General features: G+C 41.4%; 1 protein-coding gene across 1 annotated transcript in view; it reads left to right on the top strand.

The window, feature by feature from the left end:
- The window catches only part of LOC132827005 (ufm1-specific protease 2-like), a 66872-nt gene that overhangs the window by 3380 nt on the left and 45618 nt on the right, over nucleotides 1–17874 (top strand). The window contains exons 2-3 of the mRNA XM_060843341.1: nucleotides 8965–9043; nucleotides 14551–14734. Of these exons, the coding sequence (XP_060699324.1) occupies nucleotides 8965–9043; nucleotides 14551–14734 (263 nt within the window). The remainder of the gene's footprint in view (nucleotides 1–8964; nucleotides 9044–14550; nucleotides 14735–17874) is intronic.

Raw genomic sequence — 17874 nt, 5'->3', positions numbered from 1 at the left:
TCTGTCTGTCACTTGCTACTTGTGCTGTTTGGCACATGAGTAGTCATGTTTGGTCGCATCACTGGGTTGACTTGTCATTTTGAATATGCCAGATCCTGCTCCTGACATACATTCTGCACTGCCATTGAACCAGGGTTGATCTTCTGGCTTGATGGCAAAGAATGATTCGGGACTATATCAGGCCATGCTCACCAGTTACAGATTAGGTTGGAGTATAATTCTGCTGTTAATGGCTCACAGTGAGTCATAGATGCCCAGTTTTCAGTTGCCAGATCTGTTCGAAGTCTGTCCTATTTAGCAAAGTGCCACACAACACGATGAAGTTAAAAATCACACAACACCAGGTTATAGTACAACAGGTTTATTTAGAAGCACTTGCTTTCGAGGCGCTGCCTCTTCATCCACCTGATGAACAGGCAGCGCCTCAAAAGCCAGTGCTTCCAAATAAACCTGTTGTACTATAACTTGGTTTTGTGTGATTTTTTAACTTTATCCACCCCAGTACAACACCGGCACCTCTAAATCATGAACACAATGAAGGGCATTCTCAATGTGTAAGTGGGACTTTCTCGACAAAAACTGTGCAGTGGTCATTCTTACCAATACTGTGGGCAGATGCAGCTGGCAGATTGGTTAGGATGAGGTCAAGTAAGTTTTTTTTTCCCTCTCGTTGTTGCTCCAGATGCAATCCAACATTTATGTCCTTTTAGGACCTAATGAGCTTGATCAGCACTATCGCTGCTGAGCCACACTTGCTGATGGACATTGAAACCCTCAGCCAGTGTGCACTTTGTGCCTTTGACACTCTCAGTGCTTGAAGCATTGTTCAATTTAGAGGCCAACTGATTTATCAGCTGAGGGAGCATGGTGCATGGTAATCTGTAGGAGATTTTCTTATTCATGTTTAATCTGAAGCCATGAATTGCATGGTATTTGGAGTCAATGTTGAGGACTCCGACCTGAATGAGTACCACAGTGCTGTCACCCACCCCCAGCCCTGAAGAAGGGTTACACCCAAAACATTGACTTCTCCACCTCCTGATTCTGCCTGGCTTTCTGTGTTCTTCCAGCCTCCTGTTTGTCCATCTTGGTTTCCAGCATGTGCAAATTTTTTTGCCACTTAATGGTCTTTGAGACAACTCTCCAATTTTGGCACTAGCCTCAGATGTTAGTAAAAAGAACTTGGCAGGATTGTCAGCGATGTTTCTGCCTTTGTCTTTTCTGGTGCCTAGGTCAATACCAGGTGTTCTGTCCAGTTTCATGTCTTTGTTGAGACTTCATAACAATTGATACAGCATTGCAGAGGGTGGTTGAGAGTCTTTGCTATTACTGTGGAGTCATGTGTAGGCCAGACCAGAGGAATTAGTGAGCCAGGTGGCAAAATAATGGTTGCAAAGTCAACAATAGATTTTTAATTCCAGATTTTTTTAATTGAATTCAAATTCCACCATCCGCTGTGATCGGAATTGAACATGGGTTCTCAGATCATTAGGTTAGTTTTCTGCAATAATCGTCAAAAAATAATACCACTAGGCCATTGTCTCCCCATCATGAATAGAGAACCTAAAGCCCAGGAGACTTCCACTTTGTAGATAAAGAGCCTGATGCCAAGCCTGGTGTGTGAATAGAGAGTTGAAATCAGGCTGGTGTGTGCATAGAAAGTCTCATGCCCAGGACAGTATCCTCGTCATGAACGCAGAGCCTCATGCAGAGAACAGTGTGCAAATACAGAGTCTGATGCCTAGGAATCTCTCCCTTTTGTAAAGAGATAGCCTAATGCTCAGGGCACTACCTATATATTACAGAGGAACCTCGATTATCCAAACGAGATAGGTGGGCACTATTTCGTTCAGATAATTGATTATTCAGTTAATTGACTCAATGCCTTTCCTCTGGAGCTTGGAGCTTTCTGACCTTTCCTTTCTCCTTGCTCTCTCTGTCTCTCTCTCTCTCTGTCTCTCTCTCTCTCTGTCTCTCTCTGTCTCAGGGTTTGCTTCTGAGCAGAGATACACTTGTGTGTAAGGGGCCTGCAGCTTTGCTGAAGGCTCCTGCACTCCTCATCAGTTCAATGGGATTGACACAGCGAGCACATGCTAAGTCCTCTCCCTGTTCAGGAGATTAGGCAGTAGCACATCGCATGTGCCCCCACCCCCGTCCAACCCTGCCTCATCCCCCCCCCCCCCCCCCCCCCCCCCCCACCCCAGGCCATCTGGGGGTCAGCGGGGCAGGGGGGTCTCCATCGATGTCCAGGATTGTTCTCGGCAGCACTTTAGTAAGCCAAGTTCGTTTTTAATCATTATAAACAAAAGACATGATCATTGTTGGAAATACCTCTTTTATGTAGTGTTTCTATTGGGACCTTGAGATCTCCTTCAGATAATATTTGGATAATTGAGGTTCCTCTGTAATTAGTGTGCCTAACACACTCTTTACAGTCTTCAGCAGAGATAGCCAAATGTCTGGTAACATATTGTAATGTTGGGGGTGAGTAGTGTAAATATTTTAATATTGTTTTAAGAGTTGGATTTTGACCGAGTGATAAGTGGATTTTAGTCTGTGTGTATGAGAGAGAGGGTTCCTGAAGGCTTATTGGGAATTTGTTTGCATTGGGAAATAATTATGACTAAACATTTGAAGAACTTTAGTCTACTGTTAATTAGAAGGATCAGGAATTGATTTGAAACAAAAATAGAGATTGTTAGGAAAGCTCAGCATGTCTGAAAATGTGTTGCTGGAAAAGCGCAGCAGGTCAGGCAGCATCCAAGGAACAGGAAATTCGACGTTTCGGGCATAAGCCCTTCATCAGGAATGAGGAAAGTGTGTCCAGCAGGCTAAGATAAAAGGTAGGGAGGAGGGACTTGGGGGAGGGGCAATGGAGATGTGATAGGTGGAAGGAGGTCAAGGTGAGGGTGATAGGCCAGAGTGGGGTGGGGGCGGTGAGGTCAGCATGTCTGGCAGCATCTGTGGAGAGAAATCAGAGTTAATATTTCGAGTGACCCTTCCTTAGAACCCAAATGTTAACTGTGATTTCTGTACACAGATGCTGCCAGATATGTTGAGCTTTTCCAACAATCTCTATTCTTGTTTCTGATTTTACAGCATCCACCATTCTTTCAGTTTGTATCAGTGATTGACTGAGTTGCTTAGGGGAAACACCCATCGCTGCACACCTCCTGGCATCAGTTTGCAGATATGCTAATTGAAGTTGGATGTTTTTCTGGACTAAAGAATTAGTTCAGATAAGTTAGAAATACACTACATCAATGTAATGGTTGAGATTGAAAGTTTCAGACTATAATGGGTAGTGAGAACCATGACGTGATTTGAACTAATGATGGAAGTCTAAATTCAATTGTGTGAATACATCAGAAGAGTCGACATCTCTATTCACCCACCAGCCTGGACATCAGGCTCTTTATCTACAAAGTGGAAGTCTCCTGGGCTTTAGGCTCTCTATTCACGATGGGGGAGGGGGTATTACTGCTAGATGATTATTGCAGAAACTAACCTCAAGACCCAGAATTAAGAGCAATAGCTAAGTCAAACTATAGATGTAATAAAGAAGAAAATTCTGTCTTTTCGAGTACAGGGCACTATGCTATAATGCGTCTTTTGTCAATATAACACGATAAACGAATTGGGGACACTGTTTCCAAAGCACGAACTTTTAAAGCATGTATTGGCTGTAACATGATTGCCACCACATTATGCGATTTTTCTTTAACACGGGGTTGCATAAGAACGCAACCATAGTGTTATAGAAGAACTATCTGTACTATAAAGAATTAAAAACAGAAGTTGCTGCAAGCTCAGCAGATGTGGCAGCATCTGTGGAGAGAAATCCAGAGTAAACATTTTGTGTCTAGTGACCCTTCCTCAGAATGGATGAAAGCAATGAAAATAATGATTTTTATGCAGGAGATAAGGGTGGGATAGGGAGTAACAATAGATGGAGATAGAGCCCAAAGAGTGAGAGAAGAACAGTTGAACAGACAAAGATCTGGATAACGATCAGACTAGGAGGGTGAATAGCTGTTAATGGAGTCCATTCGTGGCTAACAATAGGTTGTATGTCATTATCAGTAATAGCAAGGTCTGGTGTGTGGGCATTGGGGTAATGACATTGGACAGCTCAAGCCCCATAATTGTTGAACTTGATATTGAGTCCGGAAAGCTGTAGAGTTATCAAATGGAAAATGACTTGCTGTTCTTCCAGTTTGCATTGAGCTTTGCTGGAGCACTGCAGGAAGCCTGAGACAGAGATGTTGGCCAGGGAATAAGGTGGTGTGTTGAAATGGCATGCAGCTGGAGCCTAAGAGGCTTTTTTGCAGACAGAACGTAGATAATCTATGAAGCAGTCACTCAGTCTGCACTTCAATTCTCCAATGAAGGGGAGACCATAATGAGAGCACCAAGTGCAGTAAACTAGATTAAGTGAAATGCAAGTAAAGCGCTGCTTCATCTGGAAGGTGTATTTGGGCTTTTGGATACTGAGGAGGGAGGAAGCAAACAGACAGGTGTTGTACATGTGGTTGCAGAGGAAGGTGCCATGAGGTTGTGGAGGGTGTTGGGAGTTGAGGAGGTGTGGACTAGGGTGTCCTGGAGTGAACAGTCCCTGTGAATGCCTGAGGAGGGAAGGGAGGGGAATATGTGGCTGGTGGTGGCATCCTGCTGAAGGTTGTGGAAATGGTGGCTAATGGTCCTCTGGATGTAATGCAGGTGGGATGGTAAGTAAGGGCAAGGGGACCCTATTGCTGTTGTGGGAGGGAAGAGAGGAGGTGAAGATCAAAGTGTGGAAGATGGGGTAGACCCGGCTGAGGGTTTTTTCAACTATAGTGTTGGGGAATACTCAGTTGAAAAAGAAGGTGGAATTTTGAAGGCATCCTTGTTAAAATTGGCATCATCAGAACAGAGGAGAAAGTGAGGACTGCAGATGCTGGAGATCAGAGCTTAAAAATGTGTTGCTGGAAAAGCGCAGCAGGTCAGACAGCATCAAAGGAACAAAAAAAAAATCGACGTTTCAGGTATAAGCCCGATTGATTCTCCTGGTCCTTTGATGCTGCCTGACCTGCTGCGCTTTTCTAGCAACACATTTTTTAAGCCATTATTAGACCAAAGCAACAGAGCCGGAGGAACTGGAAAAATGGAATGGAGAATGGAAGCAGGGTATGAGGATGTATTGTCAAAGTAAAAGTGGAAATTGTATGGATTGTAATGGATATTGGTGGCCAGTCTACTCCTAGAAATGGAAATAGAGGTGTCAAGGAAGGGAAGGGAGGTGTGGCCACACTTGGAATATTATGTATAGTTCTGGTCGCCCCATTACAGGAAGGATGTGGAAGCATTGGAAAAGGTGCAGAGGAGATTTACCAGGATGTTGCCTGGTCTGGAGGGAAGGTCTTATGAAGAAAGGCTGAAAGACTTGGGTCTGTTCTCATTGGAAAGAAGAAGGCTAAGAGGGGATCTTATAGAGACATACAAGATGATCAGAGGATTAGATAGGGTAGACAGTAAAAGATGTTTTCCTAGCATCATGATGTCTGCTTGTACGAGAGGGCATAACTACAAATTGAGGGGTGATAGATTTAAGACAGATGTCAGCGGCAAGTTCTTTACGCGGAGAGTGGTAAGGGCGTGGAATGCCCTACCTACTAATGTAGTCAACTTAGCCACAATAGGGAGATTTAAACAATCCTTAGGTAAGCACATGGATGATTTTGGGACAGTGTAGGGGGATGAGCTGACAGTAGTTCACAGGTCACCGAAGGGCCTGTTCTGCACTGTATTGTTCTATGTTCTAGAGATGGAACAAGTGAAAGTGACGGCAGGGTGGAAATTGGAAGCAAAGTCAACAAACTTTTCCAATTTTGGACAAGAGAAGGAAGCAGTACTGATGATGTCATCAATATACCAGAAAAAGAGCTGTGGATGGGGGCTGGAACAAGGAGTGTTCCATGTAGCCACAAAGAGACAGGCGGGTACACATGGCCATCCTCTGAACTGAAGAAAATGAGAGGAGTTAAAAGTGAAGTGGTTCAGGATGAGGACAAGCTTGGCCACGTGGAGGAGGGCAGTGGTGGATGTGGATTGTTCATGCCTTTTTTTCAGGAAGAAGTGGAGAGCCCTGGGATCCTCCTGATCGGGGTTGGACGTGTGAAGGGTTGCACGTCCATGGTAAAGAGGAGGTGGCCTGACCCTGCAAACAGGAAATTCTGAAATTAACGTACACAGGAATTGCAGAGGATGGGGACTGGTCAAGAGGAGGAAAAATCTGAGACAAGGTAGGAAGAGATGAGTTCTGTGGAGCTGGAATTGGAGCAGGAGCAGGCAGAAACAATGGGTCTGCCGGGGTATTCCTGTTTGTGGATTTAGGGAAGCAAGTTGAAGTGAGCTGAGAGAGACCATCAGCTTACAACCACTGTGGGGGAGATCACTTCATGAAATAAGGTTGGTGTCTGTGCTGAGCACAATGGTCTGATGTTCAATGGTGATGTCATGGATAGAAGGAGGTATCTGAGAGTTAGTGCTCAGTCTCTGCAATGTAGAGGTCAGTACGTCAGACAGCAACAGTACTAGCCATATGAACAGACTTAATTACAAAATCAGAGTTGGATCTGAGAACATGGACTGCAGTCAGTTCCTGGGAGGAACTGGCTTCTGATTTCCAACATCTGCTGTTCTTTAGGCTTTTATTGAACTATAAAGGTTTTATTTTGGGATGAAGAGTATTTTATTTTTCACTGTTTTCTGAAATATTTCAAATTATATATAAATAACTTGGTCTATTCTATTTTATCATTCCTTTTGCATGGTAAACTTCTGTTTTATTGTTGAAACCATATCTGTAACATTGTGTGCTTGTTTTTCTATGAAAGGCCAGCTTTTTAAATAAAGAAGAATATAATCTATTAACTGTCAAACAAGATATCAATGTGGAATCTGATCTATTCAGTAATGACACCTACTGGGATCATAAAAGTATAGACTTCTCCATTTGAGAGGAGGAGAAAGTGAGGACTGCAGATGCTAGAGATCAGAGTCAAAGAGTGTGGTGCTGGAAAAGCACAGCCAGTCAGACAGCATCCGAGGATTGGGAGAGTTGATGTTTCGAGCACAGGCTCTTCATCAGGAATGAGAGGGTGAGCTAAGAGATAAATGGGAGGGGGTTGGGGCTGGATGGAAGGTAGGAATGCAATAGGTAGATGAAGGAGGGGTGAAGGTGATAGGTCAGAGAGAAGGGTGGAGTGGATAGGTGGGAAGGAAGATGGACAAGTAGGACAGTTCAAGAGGGCAGTGCTGAGATGGAAGGTTGGATCTGGGAGAAGGTGGTGGAGGGGAAATGACGAAACTGATGATATCCACATTGATTCCCTGTGGTTGGAGGGTTCCAAGCGGAAGATGAGGTGTTCTTCGTCCAGGTGTTGGGTGGCTTGTTTGGCGGTGGAGGGAGCCCAGGACTTGCATGTGGAGTTAGAGGGGAATTTAAAGTGCTCAGCCACAGGGTGAAAAACCTGTGCCCACACCACCCCCCTCAGCTCCATCCAAGGCCCAAAGAATCCTTCCACATCCAACAGAGATTTACCTGTACTTCCAAACATGTCATCTACTGTGTCCGTTGCTCCTGATGAGCCTCCTCTACATTAGGGAGACAGAGCACCAACTTCCAGAATGTTTCAGGGAACATCTCTGGGGGACACGCTGTAAACAGCCCCACTGGCCTGTGGCCAAACAATTTAAATCCTCCTCCCATTGCTCCAAGGACAAGCAAGTTCTAGGCCGCCTCCACCGCCAAACACTAGCAACCCGACGCCTGGAGGAGGAACGCCTCATTTTCCACTTCAGGATTATCCAACCATACAGCATCAATGTTGATTTCACCAGTTTCCTCATTTCCCTTTCACCCACCTTAACCCTGATCCAACCTTCCAACATGGCACCGCTGTCTTGAACTGTCCTACCTGTCCATCTTCCTTCCCACCTATCTGTTCCACCCTCCTCTTCGACCTATCATCTTCACCCCCACATTCATTTACCTATTAGATTCCCATTCACCTCTTTTCCCCCAAACCCCCCCCCCCATCACCACCACCACCCCCAATTTATCACTCGGTCCCGTTGGGCCACCCCTCATTCCTGATGAGGAGTTTATGCTTGAAACGTCGAATCTCCTGCTCCACAGATGCTGCCTGAGCAGTTCTCCATTTGAGAGCCTAATGTCCAGGGCACTGACCTCTTGCTTAATTTGAGGCCTATGTTACCCCAGACACTGAGCCCTTCAGTTGATAAACTGCTTTTTAACCTGTTAAACAAAGAATTATTTACCTGGAATTCTAAATTCAAGTTACAGGACACAAGACTTAAATATTAAATGATATTTTAGTGCATAGACCCTGTCAGATCTGACACATATATTTCCAGCATTTTCTGTCCATATTTCACAACAGGACACTAATTGTTGAAGTACTTCATAACATCATAGAATTCAGAGGGGACAAACTTAGAGGGCCCATCCACTGAGGCAAAGTGGGTGGAACTCCAAAATAATCACTATGATGGGATTATATTATAGCCCCCCCCCCCAACTCCACCGAGACATTGAGGAACAAGTACCATATATACTCGAGTAATAGTTGATCTCATGCAAATGTTGATGCCTTATTTTTGGCCAAATAACCTGGAATTTTCCATATATCTCATGTAAAAGACAACCTTAATTCTTCACAGATAACAGATCAACATTTATGAGGACAAAATAAAATTTTCTCACTGCTTTAGTGATGCTTAGAAATAGAAGTATGAGTTCCTGCAGTCTATGAAATTCCATCTGATAGTAAGAATGTGCAGCTGCAGATGAAACAGAATTCGGAAATAGTGATGACCAAGAAGGGCTGTGCAACATGCAAAAGAATGTTTATTGCATTATTTTGACAAATGGATTACTTTGTTTGAAACAATTTATTTCAGGTGCCACTTGATACTGATGATCTGTTGTTTCGAATAAGAGGGGGACTTTATTTGGATGGAATCCTCAACAAAACCGATGGTGCGTATGTTACCTATTAGATCTATTTTGAAATTTGAATTTAATGTATTCTTCTAAAGTAGATTGTTTTGCACCGTTGAGTAACTAAGAATGTTTTGCTCCTCTTTAGTAATGTTAATTATTTGTGCTCTAATTCTGAATTCATTATTTTTATTTCAGATTAGAGGCTGTTGGAGAGAATTTCAGTTTTTGTGCTAACTATATTTATTTGTATCTCTGATATTTCTTTTAGAGTTACCCGTTTGAGCAGTCTCAGTTTGTCATCAATTCTCATATTCCTCTTTTATGACAGTTTCGTCATTTTTTTGCTCAAAAATAATAGTGAAAATTTGTTCTAACCATTTGTTTCCTTGGTTGTCTATAAACATGTTATAATTGATAAGACTCTGACCAGTTCCAATAAAAGCAGATTATGAGAGGTTAGAAATTCAGCAGGTACCTGGTTTATTAGAATGACACAAAGAGCCAAGGATAAGAAATACCTATTTGATCCACCAAGCCCTTGTTATTTAATATTTCTACAGAAAATACTGGAAGCACACATCACATCAATTTGGCACCTCTGAAGAGGGCAACCTGGTTACAATTTGATTGGGGATCTTTTTTTTTAATCTTGACTGCCATGTGCTGTACTGTGACTTTAAGTGGATGAAAAGAGACTTTCACAGGAGTTTAGATTTGGTAAATCAAGACTTAGGTACAAAGACATTTTTATTATGTGCAGCACTGTATTCTATACTGACACAAAAAAGATTTATCTAAATTCATTATTTTTAATGACAAGTGACATTCAAATGTAGAAGGCCTATTTATGTCATTAGTTTTCCCCATGCGTAAATGGCTTTACAGCAATTTCTTACTGTCCCAGGATCAACAGAAGTTTCCATCATGACAAATTGCTTATCTGGATATAGGTTTGCTCGCTGAACTGGCGAGTTTGTTTTCAGACGTTTCATCACCATACTAGATAACATCTTCAGTGAGCCTCTGGATGAAGCACTGGTGGTGTAGCCTGCTTTCTATTTATGTGTTTGGGTTGGTGATGCCATTTCCTGTGGTGACATCATTTCCTATGGTGATGTCATTTCCTATTCTTTTCCTCAGGGGGTGGTAAATGGAATCCAAGTTAATTTGTTTGTTGATAGAGTTCTGGTTGGAATGCCATGCTTCTAGGAATTCTCATGCATGTCTCTGCTCGGCTTGTCTTAGGATGGATGTGTTGTCCCAGTCGAAGTGGTGTCCTTCCTCATCCATATGCAAGGATACTAGTGAGAGTGGGTCATGTCTTTTTGTGACAAGTTGATGTTCATGTATCCTGATGTCTAGTTTTCTGCCAGTTAGTCTAATGTAGCAGCAGTATAAACAGTGCAGGAGTGATGTTGCCAGCTGTATACTGAATTTCCACAAGCAAGGTTAATATAGTTTTCTTTTTGGGTTTCAGTCATTGAAGTTGAAAAGTTTTCTGTCTATCCTGTAGATAATGTGGACAATCTCTATATGATGAATGGAAGCAGTGTACCCATGATTGAACTGATTAGTGATTTACAGAAGAAAACCTCTATATGCTTCCATTCATCATATAGTGATTATCCACATTATCTACAGGATAGACAGAAAACTTTTCAACTTCAACCGACTGAAACCCAAAAAGAAAACTATATTAACCTTGCTTGTGGAAATTCAGTATACAGCTGGCAACATCACTCCTGCACTGTTTATACTGCTGCTATATTAGACTAACTGGCAGAAAACTAGACATCAGGATACATGAACATCAACTTGACACAAAAAGACATGACCCACTCTCGCTAGTATCCTTGCATATGGATGAGGAAGGACACCACTTCGACTGGGACAACACATCCATCCTAAGACAAGCCGAGCAGAGACATGCATGAGAATTCCTAGAAGCATGGCATTCCAACCAGAACTCTATCAACAAACAAATTGACTTGGATTCCATTTACCACCCCCTGAGGAAAAGAACAGGAAATGACATCACCATAGGAAATGATGTCACCACAGGAAATGGCATCACCAACCCAAACACATAAATAGAAAGCAGGCTACACCACCAGTGCTTCATCCAGAGGCTCACTGAAGATGTTATCTAGTATGGTGACGAAATGCCTGAAAACAAACCTGCCAGTTCTGCATTTAAAAATAAACTAATTAGTTACTGCTAAAATGCAAAACAACATATTGTATAATTTTGCAAAAACTGAAATCAATCCACAAGGCAATAACGTACCATGTTCAAAAGCATTTTTCATCAGCATCTTTGGGTGCATTAACTGAATCTTTTAATGGATGCACAATTCAGCCTTTCACAACTGCTCTCATGATAATATAGTTTACATGGAATGTGTGGAACTCACATCCCTGGGGTGGAGCAGTCCAAACTAGAGGGCATAAGTTTAGATTGACAGGGGAAAGATATAAAAGGGACCTAAGGGGCAACCTTTTTATGCAGAGGGTGGTGTGTGTATGGAATGAGCTGCCAGAGGTGGTGGAGGCTAGTACTATTGCAACATTTAAAAGGCATCCAGATGGGTATCTAAATAGAAAGGGTCTGGAGGGATATGGACTGGGTGTTGGCAAGTGGGACTAGATTAGGTTGGGATATCTAGTCAGCATGGACGAGTTGGACCGAAGGATCTGTTTCCATGCTGTACATCTCAGTGACTCTATGACTCTAAATCTAATATACCTTTTATACTAATATATAGACTACTAGGTGTAGCGAACAGGATACTGATTCAGTGAAATCCTTTGGTTATTTTTTTAAAAAATCAATTGTAATTTTAAAAAAATACTTCCAAACTTATTTGTTTGGCAGTGAAGTACATTTGAGATGTGATCACGGAAGTCCATCTGTTGTCGCATAAAAAGCAGTGACCAGATAATTTGTTTTAGTGATGCCTGTAAACTACAAAGGTTGGTCAAGGTATTGAAAGAATTTTAGTATAATTCTTTGAATGTGGTCAAAGGATCTTTTTATTCTAGCCTCAGGGAAGGTTCTAATTTTGTAGAAGGGAGGGGGAGTAAACAAGTGGATCTTCTTTGAAGATCAGGGACTAGGCACAGATTTCTCCCTGGCAGGCTACCTGTACATTCATCAAGGTTTAAAATATTTCTGCCCAAGCAAAGGAATCTACCACTGAATACAAGTGTAAAACACTCATACTCTGGTTTGCAGTTAACTGCAGCAGCAGCCTGGTGCGTCACAAGTAAGAGGTGCAATTTCAATGATGATACCAAGGACTGATGACATTTACTAAGCCCATCTCTTCTGCCATTGTCTTCTTGCTTTTTATAATAACTTGATCCACTCAGTCATTTTATCACACCCTCCCCTCTAGGACCTTTTTGCACAATACAACATCTGCTCTTTCACTTCTCTTCTCACCATCCAAGACCCTAATTACTCCTTCCAAGTGAAACAGTGATTTACCTGTGCAACTTTCAGTTTAGTGAGTTGTCACCACACTAGAAACACCAAGTGTAGTCTGGGTGATTACTTTGTGGAACACCTCTGTTCCATTCACAAATATGAATTTGTAATTCCTGTCGCTTGTCATTTAAGTTCTTCATCTTAGTCCAACTCTGGATCTTTTTGTCCATGACCTATCTTGGTCTCTTCCTGCCTTGTTTTTGTTTATTATACAGTTATTCATATCTAATCTGGACAGAGCCTTTGACTATACATATCACCATACTGTTTTGCATCAAATGATCTTATGTTTGGGTGATTAACTATCACAAATCATGTAATTGCTCTTCCTACCCTTTCCTATTTCTATTGGTTTCAGTAAACAACTTTTCTTCTGTTCTGATGAAAAGATGATCAACCTGATACAATAACTGAGGAATTTTCACCTTCCTTGTGGTAGGAGGAAGGGCACATAATGGAGTAAGGCGAAAGTGAGGACTGCAGATGCTGGAGATTCGAGCAGAGAGTGTAGTGCTGGAAAAGCACAGCAGGTCAGGCAACATCCGAAGAGCAGGAAAATCGACCTTTCAGTATGAATAGGAAGGGTTTGGAGGGATATGGGCCGGGTGCTGGCGGGTTGGACTAGATTGGGTTGGGATATCTGGTCGGCTTGGACAAGTTGGACCGAAGGGTCTGTTTCCATGCTGTACGTCTCCATGATTCTATCAGGAAGTTGACAATAATAGGCTACCTGGCCCCTTCCTAATATCTCAGAAACCAACTTTCAGGCAAGCTGATTTATGGGTGATTTCTGGACATAACACCCTCCAGTCCTGGTCAAATCCTTATAAATCTTTTCTGCACCTTTTCTAAATTAATAATATTCTTCCTGTAGCGGGGCAAACAGACCTGTATGCAGTACTCCAAAAGTGGCCTCATCAATGTCCTGTAGAGCAGCAGCATAATGTCCCAACTCCTATAATCCGTATTGTGATGAATGAAGGCAAGCATGCCAAACAACTGTTTCATCACCTTGCAAGTCATTGTTTTTACCTTGTTTCATCACCTTGTCTACCTGTGATGCCACTTTCAAAGAACTATATACCTGAGGTGCTTCTTAAAACCTAGCTTTCTGAAAGGCATTTGCAAGTCTGGTGTAAAATCTCCTAATGTTGTTTGATGTCAAATTCTATTTTATAATGCTCTTATAAAGGGCCTGAGGATATCTTAGTGCTTTAAAGTCAGTTGTTGATTTTGTTTTATTTCTTGTGCATTGATGTCTGTGACCATCTAGTTGAACATTTATTGCCCATCGCTAATTGCTCTGGAGAAGAAGATAATAAGCTGCTTTCTTGAACCACTTTAGTCCTTGAGGTGTCGGGACATCTTCACTGTTGTGATACTGCTATTTTGATACTGCAAGAGTGAAATAACAGTTATCTAGTTCCAAGTTAGGATGGTGTGTAGTTTGGAAGGGAACTTGGAGGTGGTGGTGTTCCCATGCATTTGCTGTCCTTTTTCTTCTGGTTTGTTAAGGTTGAGTTAGGATGTTGAGCCATGCATCTTGTGAATGATTTGGTCAATGTGCAACATCAATGAAGGGAGTGAAATTGGAGATGATGGATAGGTTGCCAATCAAGCCAGCTTTTTTTGACCTATCTAGTGTCAAAACTTAGTGAGTGTCATTTGGAGCTACATTCATTCAAACAAATGAAGAGTATTTCCTCACATACCTGGCTTGTGCTTTATAGATGGTGGACAGGCATGGATAGGTGAGTTTACAAGCCTCTGACCTGCTTTTGTAGCCATAGTGTTTGTATTGTTGATTCACTTCAGTTTTTGATCCATGCTAAGCCCCAAGATCTTAACATTGGAGGATTCAGCAATGGTAATGACTCTGAATGTCAGGGGGCAAATTTTCAATTCTCTCTCATCGAGGATAGTTATTGTCTGACACTTGTGTGCCATGAATGTTCCTTTATATTTGTTTATGCAAACAGAACTGTTATGCAATTTATAAATATGAGTATTGACATCTACAGAACTTGTAACATTGTTTCTTTTTTGATATTAGAGAACGGAATTAAAGAAGGCTTGTCAGAAGCCATAAAGAATTTGATTGCGAAAGTGAATTCACAGTCTTTCGTCTTATTTGGTTGGGAGAGTTCTCTATATGTCTGGCCAAAATCCCATTCTAACACTTTGCCTACAGAACTGCAAGAGGACAGCACCTGCAAAAGCATCTTAAAACTTGTGCCGTAAGTAGCAGAATGGAATGTATGTTTTGGGGGGTGAACATGAGATTTCGAGTTAGACTTACGGTGTTAATGTTAAACTTCTGATGTCCGTTGCAGTTGAATATCCATTTTGTTTCCTGGTATAGATTTGATTCTTTGAAGTTTTGATTATGTCTGGAGACTCTTTGAGCCATGTAACTTTAACAGTAAAATAGAACTCTTTTGATGAAGGGTGACTGGACCCAAAATGTGAACTCTGCTTTCCCTCCACAGATATTGCCAGACCTGCTGAGTTTTCCAGCAATTTCTGATTTTAATTCTGATTTCCAGCATCTGCAGTCCTTTTTTTGTTTGAACAGCACAATAAAATTGTCTGCGGTTATGTCCCAGGTTGTGCTAGAAGTAAGCATAATTTGATATGTTGAATTGCAAGTCTCAAACAAAGACAGCATCACCTTTATTGCTGCCTTCTCCAGTTCTGGCCTCTTGAGTGTTTCTGGTTTTCGTCTTTGGTGGGCCTGCACTTGGCTGTCTAGAAACTCTGAATTTTTCTTGCTCTAAAATGCACTTTTTGTACTTCTATGTCTTCCTTTCTGGTCATGATTTGGAGATGCCAGTGTTGGACAGGGGTGTACAAAGTTAAAAATCACACAACACCAGGTTATGGTCCAACAGATTTAATTGGAAGCACACTAGCTTTCGGAGCAATGCTCCTTCATTAGGTGAATCCTAACACAGAATTTGTAGCAAAAATTTGCAGTGTGATGTAACTGAAATTATACATTGAAAAATTGATTGTCTGTTTAAGCCTTTCATCTGTTAGAATACAGTAATAGTTTCACTTCTTTCAAGTGTAAATCACAAAACCTTTTTTTAAAAAGTTGCGTTCTCTGGTTAGCTGTTAAGAATAGGTGATAGCTAGACAATATGTTGAAATTGTTGGCCCCCTGTGTTCTCTGTCTATGCCATGATATTAAAAAGTGAGATAACGGAGTTTCACATAAATTCATGCAGTTTTTGACCAAAGTACGATGTTACCCTGCAGGGTTACATTGTACTTTGGTCAAAAACTGCATGAATTTATGTAAAACTCCGTTATCTCACTTTTTAGATTAGAATCAATCTAAACATCATGGCATAGACAGAGAACACAGGGGGCCAACACCTTCAACATCTTGTCTAACTATCACCATTGTTAACAGCTAACATGGTTTTGTGATTTACACATGAAAAAGGGAAACTATCACTGTATTCTAACAGATTAAAGGCTTAACAGACAATCAATTTTTCAATTTGTAATTTCAGTTACATCACACTGTAAATTTTTGCTATAAATTCTGTGTGATAGGATTGAGCCCTCCACTACCATCTGATGAAGGAGCGTCGCTCTGAAAGCTAGTGTGCTTCCAATTAAACCTGTTTGACTATAACCCGGTTAAGTTCAAGGCAGATAAATGTGTGACATAGTAATATGATTAGAGAGGAGACTTCTTACAAAATGAGAAAATTCTGTCTGAGGTAGATAATGACTGGAATCTCGGAGTACAAATACATCAATCATTAAATGTGTGTAATGTGTTAGCAAAGCAAGTGATGCACAAGATGCAAGTGGAGGAGGTGGGCTGAGCCTGAGTCTTGTCCACACCCGTCAGTGCTCATTCTTTCTTATCTCTTCTTTTCTCTTTTAGCTCTTTTTATTTTTTCTTCATTTTCTTTTCTTTTAAGTCTGGAAATCACTGGTGAAGGAGAAGGCCCCTGGCAGCAACACCAGGGTGATCTGGACACAGTTCCACTCCAGCCGGGTTCTCCCGGTGATTGAGGAGCAGGTGCTGGGCTGACTCCACTGGCCCGGATTTGGAAGCTAGGCTGAGAATGCAGGTCCGCAGCTAGGAACGGGCACCTAAAGGGGAAGTCGCACTCTCAGTATGGTTTAATGGTCTTGTCCCAGCATATCTCATCCTCATGTAAAGGACTTATTCCTGGTGTGGAGGTTCTCTTCATCTTCTACATCCAGGTATTCCAGTGGCCTGGCAAGGGGTCTCGGCCAAGCATGACGGTCTTCTTTGGTGGAGGCTTCCAACCCAATATTCCAGAGTCGTGACGTGGCGGTCTTGTCCCGGCATGGTGTTCTTGTTCTGGAATGGCAGTCTTGTCCTAGCTGCATTTACAGGGCATTCCATTGTTCCTTACTCTGCTTTCCCCAAGCCCAGGAGCAGTTAACTGTGATGAACTTTTGTCTTAATTTTACTTTATTTTGATTATTATATATGAATTTTGTCATTAATATAGGCATTATGGTTGGGAGACTTATAAAACTTTTCAATGTATTTTTTATGTAAAAGTACATGTGACAATAAATTCCCATTCTGTTCTATTCCATTCCATTCCATTCTGTTCTGTTTTATTCTATAAAATAGCAAAACAAACCCCATCTTTTAAATCTAGAAGGGTAGAATAAAAAAGTGGAGACATTATGCTAAATCCACATAGGTCAAATCTTTGAGTACTACATGCAGTTCTGATTGAAGTATTGTTTTAAAAAAAAAATAGATGCATTGATGAGAATGCTGACTGCCTGTGTCACTTCTGTGGTATGTGCACACCTGAGTGCCCCTGAAGAGAGAGAGCACACAGTGTCCATTGATATGATTTAGGATTTTCACAACTGTGACTCCAAAGGGGTTAATTTTAAATTTAAGTTTGATACAATTTATAATAGTGCTTTAAGAGGCTATCAGGTAGGTTAATATTTTACTTTGCTCAAAAGTAAATATCCAACCAAAGTTTACTATAATGGAGTATTTCACCATAGAACCCTGCAAGTTTCTGCTAGTTTGTATTGTTTTTCAGACACTGTGCCATGTCATTGAAAGACTAGCATTGGAAATACAGGGAATGGTGTAAGATTGTTTTATTTATGTGATATAAAAGCTACACTTGCGAAAAAACTTAGAGATTGTCCTCTCCAATGCAAATAAATTTTAAGCATGATAAGTCTCAAATACTTCCAAACTGAACAACCTCTCTGACGATGGAAATTAGTTTGTACAATTATGGAGTCTAATAGCTTTAGATTTGAATTATTGTTGGAGATTTTGAAAAATTAAATATCATTTTATTAACTTTCTCTTTTTCTTATTGTTCTCTCTCGAAGCCTCCTT

The sequence above is a fragment of the Hemiscyllium ocellatum genome, chromosome 2 (assembly GCF_020745735.1).
Source record: "Hemiscyllium ocellatum isolate sHemOce1 chromosome 2, sHemOce1.pat.X.cur, whole genome shotgun sequence".
Lineage (NCBI taxonomy): Eukaryota > Metazoa > Chordata > Chondrichthyes > Orectolobiformes > Hemiscylliidae > Hemiscyllium > Hemiscyllium ocellatum.
This window is presented reverse-complemented; position numbering and strand designations above follow the sequence as displayed.